Source organism: Amblyraja radiata, chromosome 4 (assembly GCF_010909765.2).
Source record: "Amblyraja radiata isolate CabotCenter1 chromosome 4, sAmbRad1.1.pri, whole genome shotgun sequence".
Taxonomy (NCBI): Eukaryota; Metazoa; Chordata; class Chondrichthyes; order Rajiformes; family Rajidae; genus Amblyraja; species Amblyraja radiata.
This window is the reverse complement of record NC_045959.1, coordinates 110,052,943-110,077,300: the sequence shown is the minus strand read 5'-3', so window position 1 is coordinate 110,077,300 and position 24,358 is coordinate 110,052,943. Positions and strand designations below refer to the sequence as shown.

The following is a 24,358-nucleotide window of genomic DNA, read 5'->3' as shown; positions in this document are numbered from 1 at the left end:
TTTTTTTATTTTTTGTCTAGTTAAATGTAGTGTTGGTGTTTTTTTAATACTGGTTTTAAATGTGTATATGTGGGGGGCGGGGGGGGGGGGGGGGGGGCAGGGGGAAACTGTTTAAAATCTCTTCCCTGTCCGGGAGACCCGACCTTTTCCCTGTCGGGTCTCCGTTGTCATTGGGGCCTAGCACCGTGGAGCGGCCTCCAACCTGAACGACCCGGGGGCTCGGGGGACTGCGGAGCTGCGGACTACTCACCATCGTGGGGCTGGCCGGCCTCGGAGCGTGGGGAGCGGTGGTGACTCGCTGCTGCGACTCGACTCCTGGGGCTCGGAGGCTCCAGCAACGCAGCCGCAGGTCCGGTGGACTGGGACATCGGGAGCTCGCGGGTCCGGGGGGAGAGAGAGACCGCTTCCCGGAGCTCCCGCAACGCGACTTCTCCAGCCCGTGTCGCGGGGTTGGAACGACCCGGAGCGGGGACGTACATCGCCCGGCACGGCTTCATGGCCGTGGGACATTCCAGCGCCCGCCGGGGGCTCCAACACTGTGACTTTTAGACCGGGAGCGGGGCCGTAAATCGCCCGGCACGGCCTAAAATGGCCGTGGGACTTATCATCGCCCGCCTGGGGCTTGGACATCGGGAGAGAAATGGAGAACAGGGGAGAGAAAAGACTTTGCCTTCCATCACAGTGGGTCCACTGTGATGGATGTTTGTGTGAATTAAATTGTGTGTATGTCTAGGAATTGTCTTTGTTTGTATGGCTGTGGAAACGGAATTTCGTATGAGCCTCACTGAGGCTCAAATGACAATAAATATTGTATTGTATTGTATTGTATTGTTTCTATGAGTGTTTGAAGGTTGGCAGCTGTGATTATACCCGGATGCGGGATCAGACGACCACAATCTCTGTGTGTGGATCTGGTCACCATCCTGTAGGATGTGATTAAGCTAGGGAGGGAGCAGAAAGATTCACACAGATGTTACCGAGACTGGACAATAGACAATAGGTGCAGGAGTCGGCCATTCGGCCCTTCGAGCCAGTACCGCCATTCAATGTGATCATGGCTGATCATCCCCAATCTGTACCCCGTTCCTGCCTTCTCCCCATATCCCCTGACTCCGCTATCTAGCTCTCTCTTGAAAGCATCCAGAGAACCTGCCTCCACCGCCCTCTGAGGCAGAGAATTCCACAGACTCACCACTCTCTGTGAGAAAAAGTGTTTCCTCGTCTCCGTTCTAAATGGCCGACCCCTTATTCTTAAACTGTGGCCCCTGGTTCTGGACTCCCCCAACATCGGGAACATGTTTCCTGCCTCTAGCGTGTCCAAGCCCTTAACAATCTTATATGTTTTAATAAGATGCCCTCTCATCCTTCTAAACTCCAGAGTGTACAAGCCCAGCTGCTCCATTCTCTCAGCATATGACAGTCCCGCCATCCCGGGAATTAACCGCATGAACCTGCATTCCCTCAATAGCAAGAATGTCCTTCCTCAAATTAGGGGACCAAAACTGCACACAATACTACAGGTGTGGTCTCACTAGGGCCCTGTACAACTGCAGAAGGACCTCTTTGCTCCTATACTCGACTACTCTTGTTATGAAGGCCAACATCCGGAAGTGGCGGCGCTGGTGAACGGCTGCGGCTCGCCTGCAGTCCGTTTGTCTTTACTTTTTTATGTTGTTTTTTTTCGTTTTGTCTAGTCATTTTTTGTTTTTTAGGTTGTGTTTATGTGGGGGGGGGGGGGTGGGGGGTTGAAACAGGGCTTGCTGTCTCTCCCTTCGGGGGAATATGACTTTTTTGTCGTATCCCCCTTCTCTGCCTCCGTCTGCGCTGAGGCCTAATGGCGGAGCTGGCGGCCTCGAGATTCCGGAGGCAGAGCCAGTCAGGACTCACCCTGGGCTTGCTCCCGTGAGGGCGGTCCGGCTCGGGGCTGGAATGGCGCTTCCGTCGGAGTGGCCCAGCTCGAGGGTGGAATGGCACTCACGTGAGGGCGATCCGGCTCGGGGCTGGAACGGTGCTCCGGTGGCTGGGACGGCGTTCTGGCGGCGGTGACCTGAGTCCGGGGTTGAGCCGCGGGCCAGCAGCAGCGTCCGCTGGACTGGAGGGCGGCAGCTTCGACCACCCCCGGGCCGCGGTGTTTGAACCGGCCTGTTTGCGGGGTTCGGTGAGCCGCGGGACTGTTTGTGCCATCGCCCGGTGGGGAATCGCCTCAGCGCAGAGGGAGAAGAGGAGGGAAGAGACTGCAGCCCTAAGATTTTTGCCTCCACCACAGTGAGGAGGTGCTTGGAGGACTCATTGTGGTGGATGTTAATTTGTGTTTATTGTTGTTATTATTGTATGATTGTATGTATGACTGCAGGCACGAAATTTCGTTCAGACCGTAAGGTCTGAATGACAATAAAGGCATTCAATTCAATTCAATTCAATTCTACATGCCATTCGCTGGAGGGGGTGAGCTATCAGGAGGTTGAGGGGAGACTATCTTTGATCGGATTTTACTGGCTTTATCTTGCACTAAACATTCTTCCCCTTATCATGTATCTGTACATTGTGAATGGATCGATTGTAAATATGTATTGTCTTTCCGCTGACTGGTTAGCATGCCTCAAAAGCTCTTCGCTGTACTGCTGTACACGTGACACTAAACTAAACTAAATTAGGTTTGAAGGAATATGGGTCAAATCCAAGCAAGTCTCCACCCTTCTTGAGGTCTCCTGGTGCCAGCCCTGTTTTGTTCTGGCCTTTCCTTGTCCCTCGTTTCCTCCCCTCTCCCACCCCCCTCCACCTCTATCTTTCAGTTTGAGGAAGGGTTCCCGACCTGAAACGTCATTTATACCTCTTCTCCAGAGATGCTGCCTGACCCGCTGAGCTACTCCAGCATTTTGTGTCCATCTTCCAAACGAGTGGGACTAGTTTAGCTGAAGCATCTTGGTCTGCATGGCAGGACAAGTCGGGCTGAAGGGCCTGTTTCCCTGCTGTAATCGCTACGATTCCAAAATTCACAGATTTTCCTGCGTGATTTTCAGTGAACCGTTTTGTTGTTGAGGTAGGAACAAGGGAACCATAGAAACATAGAAAATAGGTGCAGGAGTAGGCCATTCGGCCCTTCGAGCCTGCACCACCATTCAATATGATCATGGCTGATCATCCAACTCAGTATCCTGTACCTGCTTCTCTCCATACCCCCTGATCCCTTTAGCCACAAGGACCACATCTAACTCCCTCTTAAATATAGCCAATGAACTGGCCTCAACTACCTTCTGTGGCAGAGAATTCCACAGATTCACCACTCTCTGTGTGAAAAATGTTTTTCTCATCTCAGTCCTAAAAGATTTCCCCTTTATCCTTAAACTGTGACTCCTTGTTCTGGACTTCCCCAACATCGGGAACAACCTTCCTGCATCTAGCCTGTCCAACCCCTTAAGAATTTTGTAAGTTTCTATAAGATCCCCCCTCAATCTTCTAAATTCTAGCGAGTACAAGCCGAGTCTATCCAGTCTTTCTTCATATGAAAGTCCTGACATCCCAGGAATCAGTCTGGTGAACCTTCTCTGTACTCCCTCTATGGCAAGAATGTCTTTCCTCAGATTAGGAGACCAAAACTGTACGCAATACTCCAGGTGTGGTCTCACCAAGACCCTGTACAACTGCAGTACAACCTCCCTGAAGAAGTGCAGGAGATGCTCAGTGGGCCAGGCAGCATCAGGAGGGAGAGAGACAGGTCAATAATCCTTCAGCAATGGGACAGGCACTCGACCTGAAACTTAACTCTGCATTCCCTAGCCTGACTGCTGGAGAGTTCCCCACCGTTTGATGTCTTTGTTCTGAGTTACAGCAACCACAAACATTCAGCCTTTGGAACCCAATGACTTTAGACTTTAGAGATACAGTGTGGATACAGGCCCTTCGGCCCATCGTGTCTGCGATCACCCCATACGCAAGCACTATCCTACACACTAGGGGGACAATTTACAAATTACAATTTACAGAAACCATTTAATCTTCATCCTGCTGGGAGGAAACTGTTCCTGAACCTCCAGATTCGGGGACAGTTTCTTTCCAGCTGTTATTAAGCAACTAAACCATCCTCTCACCAACTAGAGAGCGGTCCTGAGCAACGGTCTGGAAACCCTGGGAATTTCTTTAATTGGACTTTGCTAGACTTTATCTTGCACTAAACATTATTCCCTTTATCCCGTATCTGTACACTGTGAACCGCTCGATTGTAATCTTGTATAAATTAAATTAAATTAAATTTCTTTATTTATATAGCACATTTTTAGTCAACTTGCATTGACCCCAAAGTGCTTCACATAATTACATTCACACACACAGGCAAAGGTGGGTGAAGTGTCTTGCCCAAGGACACAACGACAGTATGCACTCCAAGCGGGATTCGAACCGGCTACCTTCCGGTTGCCAGCCGAACACTTAGCCCATTGTGTCATCTGTCGCAACTATAGTCTTTCCGCTGTCTGGATAGCACGCAACAAGAGCTTCTCACGGTGCCTCGGTACAGGTGACATGCGGTCACGGGGAGAGCGTACAAACTCTGCACAGACAGCGCCTATAGTCAGGATCGTACCGTGGCCTCTGGCGCTGTAAGGCAGCAACACTACCGCTGCACCACTGTGAGGCTGGAGCCGAGTATTTGACCACCGCGGGCAGGCGCGCGGGCGGGCGGGCGGGACACTTACGTGTAAACTGGGATGGTAGGTCAGCACGCCGTTGTCACACAGTGTGACGTACTTCTTCTTCCATTCTTTGTTGAGTGACTTCCCACTGCGCTTCAGCAGAATCCCCTGCAGACAACACACAGAGTCAGAACGCAGGCAACGCCCTCCCTCCACATCTATTCTCCCGCAGGATGTTTCCATTAGTGGGAGAGTCCAGGACCAGAGGTGTGTGAGGGGGCAGGGCTTTCTTGTCCCTCCATCATGACGCTAATGGAGCGTCGGGGTCCCCAATGTGGTGACCCCGACGGACTGCACCACTCCTGTGCCGAGGGGTTCGGCAGTATGATGGCACGACCCTTAGGAGCCGCCACAGGACGTTCTTTTAGGAAGGAAATAAGGAGAAATTTCTCTAGTCAGAGGGTGGTGAGTCTGTGGAATTCCTTGCCAAGTCAGAGGATATTTTTAAGGCAGAGATAGATAGATTCTTCATTAGTACGGGTGTCAGAGGTTACAGGGAGAAGGCAGGAGAGTGAGGTTACGAGAGATAGATCAGCCATGATTGAATGGCGGAGTAGACTTGATGGGCCGAATGGCCTAATTCTATTCCAATCACATGAACTTATAAACTCAGGTCAGGGCAGACATCCCCTGTCAAATGTCAAAGATCAGAGGGCATGGCTTTAGTGTGAGAGGGGCAAAGTTGAAAGGCGATGTAAGCGGCAGATTATTTACAGAGGGTGGTGGGTGCCTGGAACTTGCTGTCGGGGGCAGTGGTGGAGGCAGATATATGATGGTGGTGTTTAAAAGGCCTTTGGATAGGCACAAGGAGGGGTATGAATCAACAGCTTGGTTTATCTTGGCATCATGTCTGGCATAGACATGGTGGGCTGAAGGGCCTGTTCCTGTGCTGTACTGTTCTGTAAGGTGAATGTCGCCAATCACACATGAAGGAGGCAAAGGGAGGACCTGAGGGGCAGAGAGGGATGGGTGGTGCCCAGGAACACGAGGCCCATCAGAGTTACAGAGTGCGGTTTTTCCCAGTGACCTCTGCACATCACCCCCCCCCCCCCTCACCTCGAACATCAACACCCCCCGACATTCCAACGTCTCAGAACCACTTTGCGTGCTGTTCGTGCCTGCACAGTATACCCATACTCTCCTCGTCACCCGTGGCTCTCGCCCCTCCCCCCCCCCGCCATCCACACTCTCCAAACACACAACCAGAAATATCACCGCAAACAGGATTTTTTCCCCCCTCCGAACATTCCTACCTCCCCCCCCCCCCACACACCCTCGCCCCACCCACCCTCCCCCCCTCGCGACCGTCCCTCCCGAAACAGTGACACCTCCTCTCAACCCCGAACAGTCCCGCTCACCCCCCCCAACCCCCTCCCCAAACAGTGAAACCAACCCCCCCCCTTTAAAAGTCATAAATGTATCTGCCTCTATAGCTTCCTCTGGCAGCAGATACGGACCACCCTCTGAGTGAAAAAGCTGCCCCTGAGGTCCCTCTTAAATCTCTCCCCTCTCATTTTAAGTCTGCGTCCTCTAGTTTTAGAATACTCTACCTGGGGGGGGAGAGAGTGCGGGACCATGCAATTGCTCCATCTTTTCCCCAGCTACCCCACACAGGTGCACACACATATCTTCCAGCATTTCAAACCACCTAAGTCACCCTGCTTCCTTCCCCTCCCGTCTCTCCCATTCCCTCTCCCTTCTGTGTCCTTCTGTCCCCTTCCATGTAGCTGCCCTTTCTCCCGTCCGGCAGAAGGTACGGAGGCTTGAGCATGCGCACCACCACACTCAGCAGCAGCTTCTTCCCATCTGTTATCTGGCAGCCCTTCCATAAGGTAGGGAGGGTACTGTCCAATTCACCTCAGTCTCATTGTGGACATTGGACGTTGTCTCTGGAATGAAAGCGCTACAATGCTGAGAACTATAATCTGCACTCTGTATCGTTCCCTTTGCTTTATCATTGATGATGCCGAAGTGGAGATGGGCGAAAGATTCATGTTTTTAGGAATAAATCTCACCAGCAAATTATCCTGGCCAGGCCATATCGAAACAACGGCCAAGAAAACACAGCAACGTCCTTGATTGGGCTTTGTCTCGCCCTTTATTCTGTATCTTGACACTGTCGGCAGTTTGTTTGTAATCATGTATAGTCTGTTCGTTGTCTGGGTAAAGGGCCTGTCCCACTTTCACCACCTAATTCACCACCTCTGCCGAGCTTGCCCTTGACTCGTACTCGCAACATGGTCGTAGGTAGGTCGTAGGTAGGTCGTAGCAGGCCGTGATGCTACTCGTGGCATCAAGTAGGTCGGGGCGTTTTTCTAGCCCAATGAAAAAGGTCGTGAACGTGGGACAGGCCCTTTTAAGCTTTTCAATAAAGCTTTTCATTTTACCCCGCCACACGTGACAATAATAAACCTAAACCACAAATCTATTATTATGTCCACATGACTTTACATCAAATCCTTTATTACATAGAAACATAGAAAATAGGTGCAGGAGTAGGCCATTCGGCCCTTCGAGCCTGCACCGCCATTCAATATGATCATGGCTGATCATCCAACTCAGTATCCCATCCCTGCCTTCTCTCCATACCCCCTGATCCCTTTAGCCACAAGGGCCACATCCAACTCCCTCTTAAATATAGCCAATGAACTGGCCTCAACTACCTTCTGTGGCAGAGAATTCCACAGATTCACCACTCTCTGTGTGAAAAATGTTTTCCTCATCTCGGTCCTAAAAGATTTCCCCCTTATCCTTAAACTGTGACCCCTAGTTCTGGACTTCCCCGACATCGGGAACAATCTTCCTGCATCTAGCCTGTCCAACCCCTTAAGAATTTTGTAAGTTTCTATAAGATCCCCCCCCTCAATCTTCTAAATTCTAGCGAGTACAAGCCGAGTCAATCCAGCCTTTCTTCATATGAGTATAGAAGTTGGGATGTAATGTTAAAATTGTACAAGGCATTGGTGAGGCCAATTCTGGAGTATGGTGTACAATTTTGGTCGCCTAATTATAGGAAGGATGTCAACAAAATAGAGAGAGTACAGAGGAGATTTACTAGAATGTTGCCTGGGTTTCAGCAACTAAGTTACAGAGAAAGGTTGAACAAGTTAGGGCTTTATTCTTTGGAGCGCAGAAGGTTAAGGGGGGACTTGATAGAGGTTTTTAAAATGATGAGAGGGATAGACAGAGTTGACGTGGAAAAGCTTTTCCCACTGAGAGTAGGGAAGATTCAAACAAGGGGACATGACTTGAGAATTAAGGGACTGAAGTTTAGGGGTAACATGAGGGGGAACTTCTTTACTCAGAGAGTGGTAGCTGTGTGGAATGAGCTTCCAGTGAAGGTGGTGGAGGCAGGTTCGTTTTTATCATTTAAAAATGAATTGGATAGTTATATGGATGGGAAAGGAATGGAGGGTTATGGTCTGAGCGCAGGTATATGGGACTAGGGGAGATTATGTGTTCGGCACGGACTAGAAGGGTCGAGATGGCCTGTTTCCGTGCTGTAATTGTTATATGGTTATATGGTTATATGGAAAGTCCTGCCATCCCAGGAATCAGTCTGGTGAACCTTCTCCGTACTCCCTCTATGGCAAGAATGTCTTTCCTCAAATTAGGAGTCCAAAACTGTACGCAATACTCCAGGTGTGGTCTCACCAAGAACCTGTACAACTGCAGTAGAACCTCCCTGCTCTTATACTCAAATCCTTTTGCTATGAATGCTAACATACCATTCGCTTTCTTCAGGTTCCAGCAGCTTCCCCAGTTCCTTGCCCTCTCCCTCGTCTCTGACTTCATGAGGATACACCAGCTACCCTCCCGTCCAAGAACCGTTCCACAATCCCACGCATGTTGGAAAATGTTAACCAGAGCATCCATTAACCACATCCACCTCTGTCAAAACTCTGGGATGTAGATCATTACGCACTTTGAATTTATCAGTTTTCTGGCTCATTAACTCCTCAAATACTATTTCTTTACTAATACATCTTTATAATTTCCTTGTTTGCACTGGACCTTGGTTCGCCAGTATTTTTGCAGATCTTAACATCAATTTGTTTTCCACATCAATAACAAACTGCTGTGGTGCAGTGGTGGTTCAACGGGTGGTCACCAGAGAATGGCTACTCATATAGTGAAAGGCCTGGATAGTGGATGCGGGGAGGATGTTTCCACTAGTGGGGGAGTCGAGGACCAGGGGGCACAGCCTCAGAATAAAAGGACGTACCTTTAGAAAGGGGATGAGGAGGAATTTCTTGAGTCAGGATTTCTTGAGTCAGTGAAGGGGACAGGTGTTACATAACTGGGATGGCGGGACTGTCATATGAGGAAAGATTGAAAAGACTAGGCTTGTATTCGCTGCAGTTTAGAAGGATGAGGGGGGAATCTTATAGAAACATATAAAATTATAAAAGGACTGGACAAGCTAGAAGCAGGAAAAATGTTCCCAATGTTGGACGAGTCCAGAACCAGGGGCCACAGTCTTAGAATAAAGGGGAGGCCATTTAAGACTGAGGTGAGAAAAAACTTTTTCACCCAGAGAGTTGTGGATTTGTGGAATTCCCTGCCACAGAGGGCAGTGGAGGCCAAATCACTGGATGGATTTAAGAGAGAGTTAGATAGAGCTCTAGGGGCTGTTGGAATCAAGGGATATGGGGAGAAAGCAGGCACGGGTTATTAATTGGGGACGATCAGCCATGATCACAATGAATGGCGATGCTGGCGAATGGCCGAATGGCCTCCTCCTGCACCTATTTTCTATGTTTCTACATAGTCATAGAGTGATACAGTGCAAACAGGCCATTCGGCCCAACTTGCCCACACCAGCCAACAATGTCCCAGCTACATTAGTCCCACCTGCATGCGTTTGGTCCATATCCCTCCAAACCAGTCCTATCCATGTACCTGTCTAATTGTTTCTTAAACGTTCATATTGTCCCTGCCTCAACTACCTCCTCTGGCAGCTTGTTCCATACACATACCACCACCCTTTGTGTGAAAAAATTACCCCTCAGATTCCTATTAAACCTTTTCCCCTGCACCTTGAACCTATGACCTCTGGTCATACCCATGCAGGTCACAGGGAGAACGTACAAACTCCCGACAGATAGCACCAGTAGTCAGGATTTATCTGGGTGGTATGTGTATGGAACAAGCTTAGGTAGTCGAGGCAGGGATAATATCCTGTAACATCCTTCAGCAGTTGCCAAAGCTAGCCCAGCTCTCTCCCATCTCCCCCCGTGTCTGCCTTCCGCAAAGACCGCTCCCTCCGTAACTCCCTTGTCAATTCTTCCCTTCCCTCCCGTACCACCCCCTCCCCGGGCACGTTCCGTTGCAACCGCAAGAGATGCAACACCTGTCCCTTTGCCTCCCCCCTCGACTCCATTCAAGGACCCAAGCAGTCGTTCCAGGTGCGACAGAGGTTCACCTGTATCTCCTCCAACCTCATCTACTGCATCCGCTGCTCTAGATGTCAGCTGATCTACATCGGTGAGACTAAGCGGAGGTTGGGCGATCGTTTCGCCGAACACCTCCGCTCGGTCCGCAAGAACCTACCTGACCTCCCGGTGGCTCAGCACTTCCTCCCTCCCTCTCCGAATCTGACCTCTCTGTCCTGGGTCTCCTCCATGGCCAGAGTGAGCAACACCGGAAATTGGAGGAACAGCACCTCATATTCCGCTTGGGGAGTCTGCATCCTGCGGGCATGAACATTGAATTCTCCCAATTTTGTTAGCCCTTGCTGTCTCCTCCCCTTCCTCAGCCCTCGGGCTGTCTCCTCCCATCCCCCAGCCCTCGGGCTCCTCCTCCTCCTTTTTCCTTCCTTCTCCCCGCCACCCCCTATCAGTCTGAAGAAGGGTTTCGGCCCGAAACGTCGCCTGTTTCCTTCGCTCTGTAGATGCTGCTGCACCCGCTGAGTTTCTCCAGCATTTTTGTGTACCTTCGATTTTCCAGCATCTGCAGTTCCTTCTTAAACACTTTCTCTGGGTGGTGAATCTGTGGAATTTATTGCCTTGGACGGCTGTGGAGGCCGTCAATAGGTATTTTTAAGGCGGAGGTTAGTAGATTCTTGATTAGTACGGGTACCAGGGGTTATGGGGAAGAAGGCAGGAGAATGAGGTTGAGAGGGAAAGATAGATCAGCCATGATTGAATGGCGGAGTAGACTTGATGGGCCGAATGTCCTAATTCTGTCCCGAGAACGAATGAACATGTTGCTTGTGCAGGTGGAGTTTGCCGTCTGCAGAGGTGAGCCGCTCTGTGGGGATGGGCAGGTGAGAGGGAAGCAGAAGGCTTTGTATGGAGTAGTCGCACAGAGCTGGCAACTGCTGAAGGATGTTACAGGATATTATCCCTGCCTCGACTACCTAAGCTTGTTCCATACACGTACCACCCTTTGTGTGAAAAACATTTGCCTCAGATTCCGATTAAATCTTTTCCCCTTCACCTTGAACCTATGACCTCTGGTCATCCCCACGCAGGTCACAGGGAGAACGTACAAACTCCCGACAGATAGCACCAGTAGTCAGGATTTCTCTGGAAGCTTTCAAGAGAGAGCTACTGTAGATAGCAGAGTCAGGGGATATGGGGAAAGGGCAGGAACGGGGTACTGATTGGGGATGATCAGCCATGATCACATTGAATGGCGGTGCTGGCTCGACGGGCCGAATGGCCTACTCCTGCACCTATTGTCTGTTGATTGATCCTGGATCTCTGGCGCAGTGAGGCAGCACCTATGACTGACCAGGAGAGGAGGGAGAGAGATGTCGGGCTCTCAGCATTCTCCACCTTTGGTTCATCCCCAGCTCTAGAGATCCTGCCGTTGTAATGGATGGCAGCACCTCCCCTGCTGAACACTGGCCTCTTGTCGGGCAAATGACCAGCTCTGGCAGTGTACAACCTGCACAGCGGGCCGGGCTGGGCCGGGGGGATTAACGGCCCCCCTCTGATCCTGCTGCTTTCTTCCTTTGATTGGATTATTGTGAAGCAATTCTCCGTTAATTGGATGAAGCCCGGCATGAAGTAGTTGTTGTGTAAACTTAGATCCTTTGTGTTGTCGTGGTGATACCTGGGTGGTTCCGTCTTGCAAGGCCCACATCTGAGTTCTAATTCAATTAGATGGAACTGGTGGCTTTAATTTGTTCAGATCAATGAGGTTTAAATATTTAAAGAGCAGTGGGTCTGACCCTGAAGTGTCAGTGCCGGGTGCACTGCAGAACAGTGTGTGCAAGCTGAATAGATGCATGAGGTATGTAGGCAAGAACTACACACTTCGGTAGTTTAAACCGAAGATAGCCACAAAAAGCTGGAGTAACTCAGCGGGACAGGCAGCATCTCTGGAGAGAAGGAATGGGTGACGTTTCGATGGGGATGAGGTGCTCGCAGCTCGAACCCTGCGGTCTGTGTGTGATCCCACACACCCCGAGGCACAAACCGTTCACCTCCTCCACTGCAATATCACGGCCTTATCACCTCACAGCCGCTCTGAAGTGGGGAACTGGGCAGCTCCGTGCTAGAAATCCATGAGTCTCCATTACCAGAGCAGGCACATCAGAGGGCAATCCATCTTTTTAGAGGTGAGAGAGTAGAGATACAGTGTGGAAACGGGCCCTTCGGCCCATCGAGTCCATGCCAACCAGTAATCCCCGCACGATGCGTTTTACGCACGCTTTGGTAGGGAGAACACTGATGGGCCCTCCCGAGCACCCATTCGCCGTGATGGTATTTCAGTCACAGTCACAGAGGCCGACGTCAGAATATCCTTCAGGGGGTGAACCCCCGGAAAGCACCTGGACCTGATGGTCTACCCGGTCGTGTTCTAAAAACCTGTGCAGACCAACCGGCTGCAGTTTCTACGGACATTTTCAACCTCTCACTTCTGAGGTCTGAGGTTCCCACCTGCTTTAAGAGGGCATCAATAATACCGGTGCCCAAGAAGAGCAAGGTGACGTGCCTCAATGACTATCGACCAGTAGCACCTAAAGGCTGCGTGCTCAGCCCTCTGCTTATACTCACTCTATACTCAGGACTGCGTAGCCGGACATAGTGCGAACACCATCATCAACTTCACCGACGACTGTGGGACTGATGGTACAGAAGTGAGATCGACCGATTGACCAAATGGTGCCAGCACAATAACCTGGCTCTCAACACCAGCAAAACCAAGGAACTGATTGTGGACTTTGGAAGGGGTAGGATAGGGACCCACAATCCCATTTATATCAATGGTGGAAAGGGTCAAGAGCTTCAAATTCCTGGGCGTGCACATTTCCGAAGATTTTTCCTGGTCCCAGCACACTGATGCAATTATAAAGAAAGCACATCAGCGCCTCTACTTCCAGAGAAGATTACGGAGAGTCGGAATGTCAAAGAGGACTCTCTCGAACTTCTACAGGTGCACAGTAGAGAGCATGCTGACCGGTTGCATCGTGGCTTGGTTCGGCAACTTGAGCGTCCGGGAGCGGAAAAGAATGCAGAAAGTTGTGACCACTGCCCAGCCCATCATCGGCTCTGACCTCCCCACCATCGAAGGGATCTATCGCAGTCGCTGCCTCAAAAAGGCTGCCAGAGTCATCAAGGACCCACATCATCCTGGCCACACACTCATCTCTTCCCTGCCATCAGGTAGAAGGTACAGGAGCCTGAAATCTGCAACATCCAGGTTCAGGAATAGCTACTTCCCCACAGCCATCAGACTATTAAACACAACTTCAAACAAACTCCGAACTATAACAGCCTATTGCACTTTATCTGTTTATTTATGTGTATATTAAATTGAACTGATCTGTTCTGTATTTATGCCTACAATATTCTGTTGTGCTGCAGCAAGCAAGAATGTCATTGTCCTATCTGGGACATATGACAATAAACTCTCTTGACTTGACTTGATTGACTAACACCATCCGACACACACTAGGGACAATTTACAATTAAACTACAAAGTATGTCTTTGGATCGTGGGAGGAAATCGGAGATCCTAGCGAAAACCCACACAGGTCATGGGGAGAAGGTACAAACTCCGTACAGACAAGCCCCCGTAGTCAGGATTGAACCCGGGTCTCGGGCGCTGTGCGGCAGCAACTCTACCGCTGCACCACCGTGCTGCCCTAATAAACAATCTGGAATGGAAATCTGGAACGAGCTGCCAGAGGAAGCTCTAGGAGTTGATACCAATGACGTTTAGAAAACATTTGCACAGCCCAGAATGTCAATTTGATCAGCATGGACACGATGGGCTGAAGGGCCTGTTTCTGCGCTGTGCAGCTTGACTATAACAAATGAAGGACAGTGCAGCAGCGATACCCTCCCATCACTTTCATATGAAGAAAGACTGGATAGACTCGGATTGTACTCGCTAGAATTTAGGAGATTGAGGGGGGATCTTATAGAAACTTACAAAATTCTTAGGGGGTTGGACAGGCTAGATGCAGGAAGAGTGTTCCCGATGTTGGGGAAGTCCAGAACAAGGGGGTCACAGTTTAAGGATAAGGGGGAAATCCTTTAGGACCGAGATGACAAAAACATTTTTCACACAGAGAGTGGTGAATCTCTGGAACTCTCTGCCACAGAAGGTGGCTAGTGCATTGGCTATATTTAAGAGGGAGTTAGATGTGGCCCTTGTGGCTAAATGGATCATGGGGTATGGAGAGAAGGCAGGTACGGGATACTGAGTTGGATGATCAGCCATGATCATATTGAATGACGGTGCAGGCTCGAAGGGCCAAATGGCCTACTCCTGCACCTATTTTCTATGTTTCTATCACTGCCCCGAACAATCACCACAACCTTCTCCAGGGCAAAGATCGCCAGGCCCTGTAGCTGAGCAGTACCTCCACTCATCACCTCCAGCCTCGGTCACTATCCCCACCTATCTCACCCACACCCGACTCATGTAACAATCAACCCCTCCTTCCCTGACCCGTCTTTCACTTCCAAGCTCTTGCCCCACATCTATCTACCAGCTATCTCCCCTCTGAAGAAGGGTCCCGGCCCAAAACGTTATCTGGCCATTTCCCTCTACAACCGCTGCCTGACCCGCTGAGTTTCTCTAGCACTTTATTTTGTTCATTAACCCACAGCTTTATCAGTCGGGAAATGGAGTACAGAAGCTGGGAGGTTATGTTACATATGTACAAGACATTGGTGAGGCTGCACTTGGGAGAGTTGTGTTCAGTTTTCTCCACTGCTGAGAGGTTGTCATTAAGCTGGGGGAAGAGTGCAGAGAAGATGTACGAGAGAGTTGCCCTTCAATTCTTCCACACATCCTCACACATCCCCAGCCCCCAATGGACCACGCCACCTGAAGGAAGGGCCGTCCCCTGCCATCCTCCGTGGACCGGAGAACCGGAGAGGACAGAGAGAGCCGGCGACGGTGGGCGCGGTAACAAGGGGGCGGTAAGAGAGTGAGCCCCGTGGGGTCTTACCTTCCGCACCCTGAAGGTCGGCTGCGGGACCCCCCCGGGGCACAAAGGCCAAAGGTGGCCGGGCGAGGAGAGGGACGACGGTTCACTGGACAATCTGGACGGAGGTGACGGCTGGAGGCCCGGCAGCAGCCTGGGGCTCGCCTGGATCAGGCACTGCTCCGGGAGACCGAGCACCTGGACTCGCTCTCCCAAATGGCCCCAAAACCTGATGACTCTTCCATGTGGACTATTACTTCACACTTTATACTAATTGGGGATTGTGCTTCTGTCATTGGCAAAGCAGCTGAATATCCAGAGAATACCTGGGTTTCAGCAACTAAGTTACAGAGAAAGGTTAAATAAGTTAGGTCTTTATTCTTTGGAGGGCAGAAGGTTAAGGGGGGACTTTAAAATGATGAGAGGGATAGACAGAGTTGACGCGGATAAGCTTTTCCCACTGAGAGTAGGGAAGATTCAAACAAGATGACATGACTTGGGGAAAATAAGTGTTCGGCACGGACTTGTAGGGCCGAGATGGCCTGTTTCCGTGCTGTAATTGTTATATGGTTATATCCAGATACCCAACGTCACAAACCTGGTATGTGTCGACGGTATTTCATTTATTGGCTGCCTGAACGGTGGAAGGGGCTGCACAGGTTGTTTAATGCAAACACCAGGTGCCATAGGGTCGTGCCACCCTGTACTGGAGGCAATGGTTCCAGCCTACACAACCATAACCCTGCATCCACAACACCCCACCACCACCACCCACCTCACTCACTATGGGCAAGCTCTTTTTCTCCAGTTATCTTTCAGCATAAATGTCTTGTTTTCTGCACAATCTTCTTTTACAATTTGTTTGTGCAATTTACCTATAATTTATGTGTAATGTGTTTTATTTTGCCTGAGTCTGTGCCTCTGATGCTGACGCATGTACTCACGCATGTGACAACACATTTCCACTCTCTCTCGAATAACGTTTCTTTGCATCCATCATATCAAATCTACTTCATATAGCTACCTCAGTTAAATCACCCCCCCAAACCTCTCAGGAAAGTGCAGTCAATCCAACCTTCCTCCATTAACCCTTCACTTGCTGTGTGTGAGTGGTGATACACATTGTAAATTCCTTATAATCCATTTATGATTAGTACGCGTGTCAAGGGTTATGGGGAGAAGGCAGGAGCATGGGGTTAAGAGAGAAAGATAGGTCAGCCATAGGTCAGATTGAACGGCGGAGTAGACTTGATGGGCCTTATTTTGCTCCAGGAACTTATGAACTCACAAGCCAACACCTCTCAGTAGGTCTGAAGAAGGGTCCTGACCCGAACGTCACTCATTCCTTCTCTCCAGAGATGCTGCCTGTCCCGCTGAGTTACTTCAGCATTTTGTGTCCATCTTCGATCGAAACCAGTATCTGCCGTTCCTTCCTACACCTCACAGAAGGTGCTCTCAGAAATGTTTATGGCTGTGGTATAGCCATGGTCGTACAGCACAGAAACAGGCCCATCGGCCCCACTCATCCATGCTAAACAAGATGCCCACCAAGCTTGTCCCATTTGCCTGCATTTGATTCCCCTGCTTGGGAAAAAGACTGTGCATTCAATGTATCTATTCCTCTCATGATTTTATGCACCTGTATAAGAGCATCCCTCATCCTCCCCCGCTCCAAGGTATACATTCCCAGCCTGCTCAACCTTTCCCTGTAGCTCATGCTCTTGAATCGCTAACATTAGCACACGTCTGCTTCTCCCTGCCTCCACGTCAGCATTTAGTCTTGGTCATAGAGTCATAGTCCTACAGCGTGGATACAGGCCCTTCGCCCAACTTGCCCACACCGGCACAGCAGTACAGTTGCTGTCTTACAGCACCAGAGACCCGGGTTGGATCCCGACCAAGGGTGCTGTCTGTACAGAATATGTACTTTCTCCCTGTGACCGCATGCGTTTATCTCCGAGATCTTCGGTTTTCCTCCCACACTCCAAAAACGTACAGGTATGTAGGTAGATTGGCTTGGTATAATTGCAAATTGTCCCTCGGAGAGTGTTAGTGTGCGGGGATCGCTGGTCGGTGCGGACTCGATGGGCCGAAGGGTCTGTTTCCATGCTGTATCTCTAAACTAAAAAACTAAAACTAAATATGTCCCATCTACACTTGTCCCACTTACCTGCGTTTGACCCATATCCCCTTAAACTTGTCCTGTCCCACGTGCTTGTCTAATTGCTTCTTGAATGTTGCCATAGTACATGCATCAACTACCTCCTCTGGCAGCTCGTTCCATACACCTACCGCCCCTTGTGTGAAAACAATACCCCTCAGATTTCTATTAAATCTTTCCCCCTTCGCCTTAAACCTATGCCCTTTGGCTCTCGATTACCCTACACTGGGCAAGAGACTCTGTGCATCTACCCGCGTATCAATGCGTACTGATTGTGGATGATCAGCCATGATCACAGTGAATGGCGGTGCTGGCTCGAAGGGCCAAATGGTCTATCCCTGCACCTATTGCCTATTGTGTATTACCCGATCTATTGCGCTCATGTATTTGTACACTTTTGTAGTGGTGAAGGAGCAGTAAGGTTACCCGACTGGGCACGCGGGGACCTGGTGGAACAGCACGGAAACAGAGTCTGGATCCCAACATGTCAGCCCTGAAATTTAAACTCCAATAACAACACTTCCCATTAGGAATGATGACCCGAAAAAGAGCAGGTTATCATAAGACCTGTCAGGTTAACTAACTCTCCTCAAGGGTCTCTATTCCTTGGAGCGCAGGAAGATGAGGGGTGATCTTATAGAGGTGTACAAAATCATGAGGGGAATAGATCGGGTAGATGCACACTCTCGCCCAGAGTAAGGGAATTGAGGACCAGAGGACAAAGGTTCAAGGTGAAGGGGAAAAGATTTAATAGGGATCTGAGGGGTAACTTTTTCACAAAAAGGGAACATGGTGCGTGTATGGAACAAGCTGCCAGAGGAGGTAGTTGAGGCGGGGACTATCCCAACGTATAAGAAACAGTTGGACAGGTACATAGATAGGACTGGTTTGGAGGGATATGGACCAAGCACAAGCAGATGGGACTAGTGTAGCTGGGGCATGTTGGCCGGTGTTGGCAAGTTGGACCTGTTTTCACACTGTGGCTTGTTTTCACACTGTATCACTCTATGACTCTATGAGAGGTTCGGCTACAGTTACAGCATTTAACCTCAACGTCACTCCATGTGCATGATGTGGGACCCTTCAAATATCCTCCAATATTTAGCAGAGTTAGTGAGGGGCAACAAACGAGGGCCTCCACATGACTGCCAGTCCCCAACTGCCCCCCCCCCCCCCCCAAATAAATAAAGCAAAACAAGTCCCTGCAGTCACAAGAGACTGCAGATGCTTGAATCTTGAGCAAAAGACTAGAGGCTCTCAGCGGGTCACAGAACATGGAACAGTACAGCACAGGACCAGGCCCTTCGGCCCACAATGTCCGTGCCGAACATAAAACCAAGGCCAGCTCTCGTCTGCCTGCACATAACCTATATGCCTCCATTTTCTGCATATCCAAAAGTCTTTTAAACGCCACTATCATATCTGCCTCCACCAGCAGTGTGTTCCAGGCATTCACCATCCTCTGTGCAAAAAAAGTAGCCCCGCACATCTCCTTTAAATTTTGCCTCTCTTAATAAAAGCTATGCTCTCTGGTATTTAATATTTCCATTCTGGGTAAAAGGTTCTGACTGTCCATTCTAAATAGACAGTCTATTGAAAGTGGCATGGGGGAAAGGAATCATACCTAAGGCATGGCGAACGGCAGGAGGGATCTTAATTCCCAAAGAAAATAACTCCTCAACCATTAGCCAATTCCGCCAGATCAGCCTTCTGAACGTGGAAGGAAAGATCTTCTTTGGTGTTGTGGCCCATAGACTCGGCTTGTACTCGCTAGAATTTAGAAGATTGAGGGGGGATCTTATAGAAACTTACAAAATTCTTAGGGGGTTGGACAGGCTAGATGCAGGAAGATTGTTCCCGATGTTGGTGAAGTCCAGGACAAGGGGGTCACAGTTTAAGGATAAAGGGGAAATCCTTTAGGACCGAGATGAGAAAAACATTTTTCACGCAGAGAGTGGTGAGTCTCTGGAACTCTCTGCCACAGAAGGTAGTTGAGGCCAGTTCATTGGCTATATTTAAGAAGGAGTTAGATGTGGCCCTTGTGGCTAAAGGGATCAGGGGGTATGGAGAGAAGGCAGGTACAGGATACTGAGTTGGATGATCAGCCATGATCACATTGAATGGCGGTGCAGGCTCGAAGGGCCGAATGGCCTACTCCTGCACCTATTTTCTATGTTTCTATGACTCTCAGCATTTTTGGAGAGCAACAACTTCATTGACACGTCAGTGCAGAAAGTACGTGGTTTCTCAGGATGCCTGGAACATGCAAACATCATCTGGCACCAGATACAAACTGCCAAGAAGGAAAAGAGAGATCTAATTGTGGTTTTCTTAGATCTTGCCAATGCCTTTGGTTCGGTGCCCCCATGAGCCTCTTTGGGCAGCTTTTAATTTCTTCCAGGTCCCAGAGGTCATCACAAAGCTGGTAAAAGCTTACGTCCAGGACCTCCAGTTCTGCGCCACACCAACGCCTGGCAGCACCTTGAGGTAGGCATAATGGCAGGCTGTACCATTTCTCCTCTGGTTTTCACCATGGCAATGGAGCTCATCATTCGAGCATCACGATGGGTGGTCGGAGGGGAACGCATGAAGAGTGGGCTGCGTCTTCCTCCAATCAGGGCGTACATGGATGACATGACCACAATAACAACAACAAAAGCATGCACCAAACGCCTGCTGGATAAACTCCAGGAAAACATCAAATGGGCACGAATGGAGATTAAACCCAGCAAATCCTGCAGTATTTCCGTCGTCAAAGGCCGGCTCACTGACGAAAGGTTCCACATCAATAACGAGACAATACCAACTGTCCTGGAGAAGCCTGTCAAAAGCCTCGGGCGATGGTACACCGCATACCTCAAGGATGCAGAGCAGGTGGAACAACTCGGGCAGGATACAATCAGTGGCCTCAAGCAAATCAACAACACTGCTCTCCCAGGGAAGCTGAAGCTTTGGTGCCTTCAATTCGGTCTACTGCCCCGACTCATGTGGCCAATTACCATCTACGAGGTCACTTTATCCCATATCAACCAGCTGGAGAGACAGGTGAACTCACAAGTGAGGAAGTTGCTTGGTCTACCGAGATGCCTCAGCAGCATAGGGCTTTATGGGAATGGAGCCCTCTCACTGCCAGTCTCAAGTCTGGTGGAGGAGTACAAATGTGCCAAAGTGAGGCTGGACATGACACTAACCGAATCCCCATAAGAGGTGTCGCTCCAACCCTAGCAACAGGGAAGAAATGGACTCCAGCAGCAGTGGTATTGGACGCAAAATCCGCCCTCCAACACCGGGACATAGTGGGCCATGTCCAACAAGGCCGAGGGGGCTTTGGCCTGGGAGCAATGAAACCTACCTGGCAAAAGGCTACTCCAGCTGAACGTTGGCACCTGGTGATGGAGGAGGTGCGCCACCAGGAAGAAGCAGCCAGGTGTGCCAAAGCCATATCCCAAGCCAAACAAGGCCGCTAGATGACATGGGATGGCGTTGAGAGGAAGAAGATCACATGGAGAGAGCTGTGGACCATGGAGTCGAATAAGTTGAGCTTCATTATCAGAGCTTGACGTCCTTCCCTCTCCCACAAACCTAAATCTTTGGCTGGGAAAGGATCCAGCCTGCCCCCTGTGTGCAGTTCCAGCAAACCTCAAGCACATCCTGGTCGGCTGTAAGACCAGCCTAACACAAGGCAGATACACCTGGCGACACAACCAGGTGCTGAGGTGTTTGGCAGCTGAACTCGAGTGCAAGAGAGTTACCACCAACGCCATGCCTATCAATGCCCAGATAACATTCCCGCAAATACCATCCTTCATCCGGGAAGGAGAGAAAAGGAGGACTAACCCCTCGCCGCTCAACTCATGCCCACTGAACGCAGCCAGGGAGTGGGAAATGCGTGTTGACCTAGGCCAGAGACTTTCGTTCCCAGTTGAAATCGCAGTTACCAACCTGCGACCAGACCTCGTTCTCTGGTCCAACTCCTGTCGGCGTGTTTTCATCATTGAGCTGACGGTCCCATGGGAGGAGGCTGTGGACGAGGCTTATGAAAGGAAAAAGCTTCGATACTCAAACCTTGCAGCAGAGGCAGAGGAGAGAGGTTGGAGGGTAAGGGTGTGTCCAGTGGAGGTGGGGTGCAGGGGCTTTGTAGCCAGTTCCACCGCAAGGCTCCTGAGGGAAGTAGGAGTCAAAAGGCAGGCACAAAGGAGGGCAATAAAAACCGAACTGGTTGTGGCAGAAGAGGAAAGATGCTGTCTGGGCTGCCACGTGACCATCTAGAGGCTAACAATGACACACACCCAGGTCTGATCAACCTGCGGTGGGCCTGCCTCGACTGAGGGGGTCTTGTGATAAAAGGCCGAAACACCCAGTAACGTTGAGGTACACAACTGAAGATGTGTCTGATTGTCTCTTGCTCAGAGTAGGGGAATCGAGAACCAGAGGACATAGGTTTAAGGTTAGGGGGGGGAAGATTTAATAGGAACCTGAGGGGTAACTTTTTCACAGTGGTGGGCGTATTGAACGAGCTGCCGGAGGAGATAGTTGAGGCAGGTACTATAACAATGTTTAAGATACATTTAGACAGGTACAAGGATAGGACAGGTTTAGAGGGATATGGACAGGTGACATCCACACTAGTAAGTGTGGGAGAGTTGTGTTGAAAGGCCTGTTTCTGTGCTGTAAGCCTCCATGATCCCAAACAAAAACACACATTTCTTTATTCATTGTCACTGCCACCAGAACGTTATAAATTGTAAACGAGTGCAATATTGAGTGTCGTGGTCAGAGACTGGTGCATGTTTCACAGCAGCGGAACCACATACACATTCGCATTCCGGTTCTGTAACCACTCTGGTAAGTGCACCTCATTATTCAAAGACAAATGGGGAGCTCTCCTCCAGACTCACCCCTCCATCAACACCACGGAACAGTGATTAAGGAGCCAGTTAAACTATGATTGAAACTTCATTAGTGATTCACTGTATGCAAAACACTCTGGGACTCTGCTCCGCCTCGTGCTTGGTGAATTAATAACTCATTAATATTTTGCTAATTGTCCCACGCTAACATGATAAACAGGACCACAGTGCAACACAAACCCATTACCAATGCTAACCCGCCCACAGCTCTCTGACCTCTTCTGTGTAACCAGTCTGCAGTTCGTCTCTACAACTCTGAGGGAGAAAGAAATGCAGATTTGCCAGGAAATTATTGCGGGGTTTCAGAAATATTCAATATTGGATAGGAAAGGTTTAGGGGCATATGGGTCAAACGTGGGCAAATCCAGATTCAGGGACAGTTTCTTCCCAGCTGTTACCAGGCAACTGAACCATCCTACCACAACTGGAGAGCAGTCCTGAACTACTAACATTGGAGACCATCAGACTATCTTTGATCGGACTTTATCTTACACTAAACATTATTCCCATTATTCCTTTGATCATGTATCTGTACTGTGGATGGCTGGATTGTAATCATGTATTGTCTTTCCGCTGGTACACAAAATTGCTGGGGAAACTCAGCGGGTGCAGCAGCATCTATGGAGCGAAGGAAATAGGCGACGTTTCGGGCCGAAACCCTTCTTCAGACTTGTCTTTCCGCTGACTGGTTAGCACGCAACAAAAGCTTTTAACAAAACTAAACCAAATGGGGCTTCTTAGTCGGCATGGATGAGTTAGGCCAAGGCCCATGTATGGGGCCAGCACCGTGGGGCAGCACGCAGAACCACAAGGTTCGATCCTGATCTCTGGCGCAGTCTGTGTGGAGTTTGCACGTTGACCCTGTGACCATGTGGGTTTCCTCCCACATCTCAAAGACACGCGGGTTTATAGGTCAATTGGCCTCTGTAAATTGCCCCGGGTGCGTAGGGAGTGGATGAGAAAGTGGGATAACATAGAACTGGTGTGAAGAGGTGATCGATGGTCGCCGTACACACAGAGACACGGCCTGTTTCCATGTTGTATCTCTAAACTAAGTACAGAAGTTGTATTGCAGTTGTAGAATGCATAGGTGCGGCCACATTGGAGTATTGGGCTCAGTTTTGGACACCCTGCTACAGTTAAGGTGAAAAGTACCAGAATATTTACATGAATGTTGCCAGGACTTGAGGGGCTGGGCTATAGGGAGAGGTTGGGCAGGCTAGGATTTTATTCCTTGCAGCAAAAAGGGGCTGAGGTGTATAAAATCATGAAGAGAACAGATAGGGTGAATGCACAGAGTCTTTTACCCAGAGTAGGGCATTCATGAACCACAGGACATCGGTTAAGGTGACAGGAGAAAGATTTAATAGGAACACGAGGGGCAACTTTTTCACACAAAGGGTGGTGGATTTATGGAACGAGCTGCCAGAAGAGGTAGTTGAGGCAGGTATTATAACAACATTTAAAAGACATTTGGACAGGTACATGGATAAGAAAAGGTTAGCGGGAGATGGGCCAAACGTTGGCAAATGGGACCAGCTTAGACGTTGGCAAGGACGAGTTGGGCCGAAGGGCCTGTTTCTGTGCCGTGTGACACTATAACTATAGAAACATAGAAAATAGGTGCAGGAGTAGGCCATTCGGCCCTTCGAGCCTGCACCGCCATTCAATATGATCATGGCTGATCATCCAACTCAGTCTCCTGTACCTGCCTTCTCTCCATACCCCCTGATCCCTTTAGCCACAAGGGCCACATCTAACTCCCTCTTAAATATAGCCAATGAACTGGCCTCAACTACCTGTGACTGTTTCCGTGCTGTGTAGTGTCATGACTGTTAACTTGGGTAGAACCAATGTCAAGATATGGATGGCACAGAATTCCTAAACAGCATTCAAGAGAAATAGTTGAGCCCATGCAGTTGGGGAGGCAATTCTGGATTGATGTGTGGACCACTGCAGACACTGCCTCACAGATCCTGCCCCTCTGTGAAGCTCTGGCTTTCTCCCTGTAGTTTTGGGTGAAGCTGGGCACCGTACGCGAGGGGCCAGTGTCATGTGGTGGGGATTGTAATTCCCAGGCTCACCGCAGTGTGGCAGGAGGAAAAGGATAAATGGCAGTACAAGGTACTAACCTTACAGTATATCAAAGCTAATTTCATCAAAGACCCACACCACCCTGGCCACGCTCTCAACCTGCTGCTACCAT

At 49.8% G+C, this 24,358-nt stretch overlaps 1 protein-coding gene across 1 annotated transcript in view; it reads right to left on the bottom strand.

Moving 5' to 3' along the window:
- The window catches only part of LOC116972595 (arf-GAP with GTPase, ANK repeat and PH domain-containing protein 3-like), a 353,696-nt gene that overhangs the window by 69,500 nt on the left and 259,838 nt on the right, over nucleotides 1-24,358 (bottom strand). Inside the window, exon 3 of the mRNA XM_033020410.1 lies at nucleotides 4,692-4,937. Within this exon, the coding sequence (XP_032876301.1) occupies nucleotides 4,692-4,937 (246 nt within the window). The remainder of the gene's footprint in view (nucleotides 1-4,691; nucleotides 4,938-24,358) is intronic.